Source organism: Triplophysa rosa, linkage group LG23 (genome assembly GCF_024868665.1).
Source record: "Triplophysa rosa linkage group LG23, Trosa_1v2, whole genome shotgun sequence".
NCBI classification, from domain to species: Eukaryota; Metazoa; Chordata; class Actinopteri; order Cypriniformes; family Nemacheilidae; genus Triplophysa; species Triplophysa rosa.
Genome location: NC_079912.1, coordinates 17,081,456 through 17,089,299, shown reverse-complemented (window position 1 = coordinate 17,089,299; position 7,844 = coordinate 17,081,456). Strand labels below are relative to the sequence as shown.

General features: G+C 37.8%; 1 protein-coding gene across 1 annotated transcript; it reads right to left on the bottom strand.

Annotated features, from left to right (window-relative positions):
* Window positions 1-1,789: 1,789 nt before the first annotated feature.
* On the bottom strand, window positions 1,790-7,829 carry chrnd (cholinergic receptor, nicotinic, delta (muscle)). The gene is given in 12 exon segments (XM_057323339.1): window positions 1,790-2,162; window positions 2,373-2,491; window positions 2,577-2,787; window positions 2,965-3,079; window positions 3,272-3,383; window positions 4,242-4,442; window positions 4,536-4,645; window positions 4,748-4,903; window positions 5,011-5,120; window positions 5,200-5,244; window positions 5,413-5,558; window positions 6,912-7,829. Coding segments are annotated over 12 exon segments (1,560 nt in total). The 5' UTR covers window positions 6,964-7,829; the 3' UTR covers window positions 1,790-1,979.
* Between the last annotated feature and the right edge of the window lie 15 nt (window positions 7,830-7,844).

Sequence of the window (7,844 nt, the reverse complement as noted above, 5' to 3'; positions counted from 1 at the left end):
CCATCTCAATTGACGTAAATTAGACGGCTTGGCCGGAGCATCCGTTAACTCCTCCCCTTCAACTGTCAGTCTGCTGCCAGTTTCATTTCAAAATCAATGCAACAGCTGTTTTTACACATCCGATCCATTCACGGTGAAAAACGCAAGCCACGCCCACTAATTTTCTCCTTTAACATTCCTTTTCACTCGGAAATGTATTAGAATACGGAAATAAAATAGATCGCAACTTCCGGTTCACCGGGACTATAGGCCCTGTCCCAAATGGCGCACTTCATGTGGACTTGAGGTCTCGTGGACTTAAATTGCGCGTTCTCGCCAAGTCTACGAGTCCGTAGGGTGTCCCATTTGTCTTTTTAGCGCTCAGAAGTCAGAAGTTTAAGTTTACACAACAAAAACAATAAATATGCTTTCATAATCATACACATTCAGCTTGATTTTGAATGTTAACGGACCGGATCGCACAGTTCCAATATGGCGGACTACCTACGGCCCATAGAAACATACGCTAATGCGGCATCTATTATTTATATCTATGGGTTGACCGAACTGGTGCCATCGATTGAGGCGTGGTCTAATTTGCATATTCAAGTCTGTGCACACTTTGAACCTACAGCACATGTTAACAAATCAGCCACAACCCTCAAGCACATAAATTCAGTACCGTTAGAAAGCGTTCGTGATGAGATCCGCTGGTCTGAGCCCTCTTTTGAGTTAAGGTGGCATATCCGCTCTGCTGATGGATGTCCGTTTCCACCAAGCAAAACAAACACTCTCAAATAGAGCGATTGCAGGCCATTAGGCCGTTCTATCAAGACCAATAGAGAACTGTCTGGAGGAGGTATAGGGTCCCTGTGGTTGAGACACAGATCCATTCATCAGCCCCGCCACTATCAACAACTCTGGATTAATCTCCAGTTTAGACTTCAGATCCAATCTCGGGGCCAATTTGTGTAGAGCACAGTAACACGATTTTTAAGAGTCGATCGATCAAAGTTACTACCAAGTTCCAGATCATTTGCCCAACACGACAGAGTACTGAGTTATTTTCCCTATTATTACATGGCCCGCGGACTATAAATTATTTATTTATAACTTCAGTGAGCTGGAGGGAAGGATCGTGGACTCTAATGGTGGGAAAATCCTCGTTTCATCAACAAATGGGGAAAAGATGAAGAGGACAATGTGACCGTGGCTAGCATCCGCAGTTTTTAGTTTTTATTTTCAGCATGAACAAAATTTTGGCTTTTATTTGTATGCGTGTGCTTTAACCTCCATTAGAGTTGTATGTATTCATATTATGGAATGTGGTTTAAACCCTGACGTTGACTGAATCAGCTAGTCCATTAAACGTTTTCTTTCAGGTCGGCTTTCTTCTTCTGTCCCTATGGTGCTGTATAACATCACTAGAATTTATAATAATAGGCTTGTTCGACAGCGAGGGCGATTTAACAAGCCTATTAACAGGCAGGTGGAGGATTGATAAACGAATTTTGGGGGCAATACCGCCCTCATGCGGTGAAACTATGCAGCGCACGCTTAATAATTAATTCCTATTACAATTGCGTAACAGACAGACACACTTTTAAGTTGGTTCGTGAGATGTACCATTTATAACCGCATTTATAATTTAAACCAGTCCAGGATCTCTTGGATGGATTTTGTTCTTATCTGGTCTCAGCTCGTCCCTGTCTGAAATCTCATAACATGGCAGCAAAACATCTTTTCGATTATTTATCGAGTAACAGTTTCACCCTGTAGAAAAAAAGCCAAGCATTATTTGATTTCCTTTCTCAGAGATTTATTTAGCACACTTATTATACAACATTCATAATGTCAGTAATCAAACCTACACAAAGAGCCTAAAAAGGATTAAAAAAAGAAGTCTCATGCTTTGTACTGCTGTCAAAACACTCTTTATGATACATTATTTATCTGATTGCTGAAGATATTCTTCATAGCTGGGTTATATGATAGGGAGGTCATAAGAAACGCTTGTTTCCTTCTGTGTAGGTAAACGTGTCTCCCATGAAGGGCAGCGCTGGTGGCTGGTTGTAGTTCGCCATCGTGAAGATTATAATGGTACCTAAGATCATGACTGGAGTGACAACAAAGAAGCACAGTCGATCCACAGTCCTGGCGATCCCACTCCAATTGTCCTTTTCCTGAGGTAGAAAGGTATGGTTGATCATAAACATGAACACGTTTATGTTTACTTTAGCCAATCACAATTGTGTATAAGTACTAACTACATGGTCCTGTAGCTCAACTGGTAGAGCATTAGGTTTGATCCAAAAATGTGAAAATTATCATTTTTATCTTTGGGTTAACTACTCTTTCAAAGTCTCTCTTATTAGATTTAATTGTCTTCTTACCTCATTATAGTCATTTTTGTCATGCATGTGTTTAACAATGTAATTAGCTCCTTCCACAGCTGGCTTCATCTCGTTGTACAGCTGTTCCGACACATCGGAGTCATTATTAGATGTGTACGCTGGGGGGAAATCGACTCGTTTAGTGTCATATTAACATTGAGATAAATTCAGATGGTGAGATTTACAGTGTCATGCGGGACTGACTGGCTTTGGGGGTGGGCCGAGTGGTGAGGCCGTGTCTCTCCGACTGCTTCTCAAACATCAGATCGCTGCGGGACTTGACACTGTAGTACTCTTCTGCCTGGGCGATGTAACCCAGGGAGCTGGATCGCCGTGGCAACGCTCCGTTCGGACTGGGTATGTCATCAGCCGGACGGGACATGTACAGAAGACGTGGAAGGCGCTCTAGAAAGAACTGAGATATGTAGCTGTATCACTATGTGAACTTCTCTTCATCCAAGGTGCTCAATATTATCTCATATTGACTGATTGGATCAAACATTTGAATGCAAAACAATTTGAAAATTCTGTTACGTTTAGTGCCTTGGGATCATTAACTAGGGTCATGCATGCATAAAGTTCTGGGACTGACCTCTTTGGTCCATTCTGTCATGACATGGGTGCTCGGAGTCCGGAAGTGAAGGTTCAGCACGATGACACAATTCAGAACAACCACAGTGACCAGTAGCATAATAAACATCAGATACCTGCCCAAGCCAAAAACATAACATTATGTTGATTTACTACTGTACATAAACACTGTCTCGAAACAATAACAATGTATAATCTGCCATATTTGAATGTGTTTTTAAGATCAAAGCTTTGGGTTTCATAGTGGTGGCAGAAATACTAAACCATTCTCATGCAATATTCATGAACTCTGTGTGATAACGGCGTACTTGACTATTAAGGGAACAGCCATAGAGGTCTCGGGTAGACGCTGTGAAATCAGCAGTAGAAACACAGACAGTGCCAACAGCACAGAGATAGATAACGTCATCTTCTCACCACCTGGAAACATTTCGATTTTAGAGCATGAATCTGTTAAAGACGTTAAAGAGCCACTAAACAACATTTATTTAGATGTAAACAAAGTTGGTTGTGTTGCACATCATAGAAAACAATGTTAGCAACTGTAAGTTATTACAGTAGAGAAAACGAGTTCATTTCTAGCTTTTTTGCGCTATTTTTGCCTTCCGGGTTTAAAATCCTCATCTGGCCAACGTCAAAGGATGTGGCGTGCCGTGCGATGTTCTATAGTACATCGATGACGCGTCTGTGTCTCATTATTATTCATGAGACTGTGCTTTCTTGACCAATGAGAAGACATTTCTCCTAATTATTCATGACAGCGCCTTGTGATTGGACCTTCGGCGGTTTTTAACGGCTCGTCTTCTCACAGCGTTCACGCCCATTTTAATTGCGTTTGTCAAAAACGACAGTGAGGTAGAACAGTGAGGTAGAACGTAGCTGAAAGGGGAGGTTTCGAGGCACTTTAAAGACGCTACAGCATTTATATGCTTTATATTCCTTCCACGCTGTATATGTTAATGTGTTGTTGTGTGATATAATGCTGAGTGTTGCCTGTTTATGTTGGTGACTAACAAATTAGCACAAACAAAACAACACTTTCAATATCATGAATGTAACATTTTAGTTGCTAAAAGTTAAAGTTGCTGTTTGTATATGTTTAAATCAGTAAAAATTTGGTGTGTATGTTGGTTTGGTTCTTAATATCGGTTATGCATTCAGATGTACCCTTTAATTAAATAACAACTTTGTTGCACAGAATATATTATATTAAAGAATAGTTATGTATTTAAATAGCGTTAATGTAGATTTTGTTATTTGTTGCGAGGCTTCACTCACTGTCTGCAGGCAGGTAGTACACAAGCGAGGCCAAGAAGGAGATGAGCACGCACGGGATGATGATGTTTACGACGTAGAACAGCGGCTTGCGTTTAATGATGAGGTAAAAGGTGATATCCTGATGCTTGTTGCTCTCCATTGGAATGTTCTTATACATGTTTTTCCTGGCAGGCTTGTGAACAATCTCCCACTCACCGTTTTCTGTAGTGAGAGATGAGTAAGAGAGAGAGAGAGAGACTATAGCTGACGGCAGTGGCGGAAAGAAACGAACAACACTGTTGTCTCAGATCTTACCTGTGAAACCTGCAGGATCAATAACGATCCATTCTACTTTGAAGTTCTTTCCGTCCTCTGCTTCTTCTTTAAGATGTAAGGTAATCTCTTTGGCATTGTATGTTAATGAGCTAAATGAGACAGAATGAGTGTTGTGGGGATCATAAAGCAATAAACAAACCATCAAACTCTTAGGTAATTAAAATGTATAAGCATGATAAAAAAGGCCCAACCTGAATTTAAGTGAGCAGTTCTGCCAATCAAAAGGGAAGTAGTTGACGTTTATTGAACAGGAGCTGCGAAATATAGCCGGAGGCAACCAGTACACTTACCCAGAGGGGTAAATCAGGACATTGCAGTAATAGGCAACCTGGAACTGGGCATCATTGCTATTATAAAGAACCATTAATCAAAATCAATGCAAATGTCTTCGTAGGAGAAATAATTGTCTTGGAATATACTGTAACACGGTTCTTGTGAAGCAGGTTTGGCTTACTTGTTTTCAAGAACAATCTCTGGTAACCACACCATACTGGGGGGGAGGCGCAGGATATCAATGTTATCAAACTCTGATTCGTTCCAGGCTAGTCTATAATCCGTCCAGCCCTTAACAAAACAAGGAAAAGCTATATACACACATACAAACAGTATTTCATAAACTTCATATTTTTAAATGCACACTTACATGCTCCATCCACACATTTGTAAGTAATGTTTCATCAACTTCTTTCTGCCATGAAAAAAATATACCCACTTGCAGTATACAGGTATAAGAATGTACAATATATTTCATTTCTAAATATTATAACGACTAATTTGATATAGCTTATTTTCATTCCATATTATATTTTACAGTTCTTAGTAACAATTTTTTAGATTAACTTTGTTGTGCACTCACCAAGGAAATGAGATTAGAAAGTGTCAATGCCAGGTAAACATCTACAACCTCATCTTTATTTTCCACCGGACGAAGCTCTTTGTTGTAACCACGCTCCTTAAAAAGGTAGTGGATTAGACGTTCTTCTTCATTCCTGCCCCAACATTCTGCAAAAAAAAACATGTTTAGAAGGTCAGAGCTTTTCTTGGGGGTTTAGAAATTACTTTTCAATTAATTTATTATTATTCAAAATGTGTATTGGTCAATCTCAGGTATACTATTTTATTTTATTTGGGTGTACTCTTTTCCTTTATAAATGAAAATGGATGCATTTTTGTAAAAGGGCAAAAAGTAACGGGACTGTTTTTCAGCATGTAAATACATTAAATACATTAAATACATGAGGATACTGAACAACACTGTAAAAAAAATCCGTAAAAAAATGAATTTTCTGTAAACTGAAAGTATTTGTTTCCTGTAAAATTATAGGATATAAGGATATATATTAAATTGTTTTCCCCATTTTTCTTGTAAATTTGTTGTCTTTTTCTGTAATTTTATAGTTTTTGACCGTAATTCAAAAAGAAACTAAAAGATAAATCTTGTAAAAAAAATGGTAAAATTACGTTTTTTCCCTGTAAAAGTAAATATTCCCCCTGTTGTTCTTGATAATTTACAGTTTTTGACTGTATTTAAAAAATACAAACATTTTTGTTTTTTTATTTTATGTTGAAAATCTGTAAAAATAACAGAAAACTTCTGCAAAATTACGTTTTTTTACAGTGTAGTAATTTACCCAAAAAAATTTTTTTTAAATAAACATAACTTCCAAGAAATAATACAGGTAACAGGACTGTAAATTAAGATTTTGACACGCCCATATACAATATCACAGAGAAAATGAGAAAATTAACTTTTGAATTTCCAGAAGCCTTCAGAAGATTCTACAAATTTTTTGTTGAAAATGAGTTACAGTAACAACACAGAGTAAAAACCTGGGGACAATTGTTCTAAAATAGTATGGATTTAAATATAAAGCAAGTATAAATATTTAAAGCACAGATGGGATATGGAGTCATACAAAAACGCAAAAAATGACTTCTGAAGGATTTTATCATTATTTTATAGTAAAGTAGTGATAGAGAGACATAACAAATGCTATGTTCCAGTGTTCTGGGTAAAGTTTTAAGCTTTATATTTTAAATTTGCTGTTAGCTTCATGAACGGTACAATTTGCTAAATAATAATATATATTTTAAACGGCGCATCTTTATAAATAATGGCCTGGGGACAGAAATGTCACCTATTCTGTGCCCATTGACTGTTATTGGTTGCTCTTTGAAGTTAAGGTTTGAAATGATTTAACAAGTTAACAAAAGCTGTTTAATATATCAGTAGGAAAGCAAACATTTACTGTATATGTCAGTATCATACAGAATTCAGATAAACGGCCATACGAACAAACGGGTTTTATTTCATATATCAGATTTCTGAATTAAAAGTAATTTACATTATCCTACCTTGAAAAACGAAGAAAAGCGACACTATTAAGAGATAAGGAATGCTTCTCATCTTGTCCGTGGTGTGCCTTTTACTGTTATTGTCGTACTCGTCCAGTATGAACACGTCTGGCTTCTCCTGACTGACACGCGACAGGTGCTGAATCAACTCAGAGAACCAGAAAACTGACACATGATCTATATATCATATATCTATATAAAAAATATCTGTAGGGGTGCTGAAAGCTATAACAGCTCAAATTTACATATGATCAGGAACTAAACGTCTTCTTTTTTACACTTCTTTGCTGTTTCACTCAACCCAAACGACTCCCAAACAGAGATGGCGCTTGCTCTGCTCTTGGTTTGTCCACACAGACGGTCTAAAAATGGATCAACAACATTCCAGTGACCCTGCAGTGTGTGCCACCTGTTACTGAAGCAGAATGTGTCTTCCATTAACATTCCGCTTCAAAGCAAAAGTCAGATTTAATGGAAGATATCGGATTGTGGTGGCTCACGTGACGTGATTGTAATCGAGACTACTGAGTGCAAGCTTCTGCATTCTGGGACGTCCTTGAAGGTGGCCGGCAGATGGAGCCAAAGGTTAATTCAAGGGGAAAACTAGGCGACACAAGAATGCATTACGGGGTAACTGTCTTTTACAGACATTTACACATAAAATGTCTTTTATCAGTGGTACTGAGTATTGAGTGAGCTGCGAGGCATCGATATCTACAGTTAAGTGTAGTGTAGGCCTGTATACAATGAATATTGGTGTTTTGTAATATTGCTTTATTGAAGAAAAACATTGTTAATATTATCATCATTACTGCTGTTATTTAAAAAGACCAAGGAATTAATCAAATATTTACGTCAAAATTGTGTCGAAGATTTTTGTAGTTGTTTTTTGTTTCTTTTTATTTGCCCTAAGATATTGAATCCAGAAAGGTG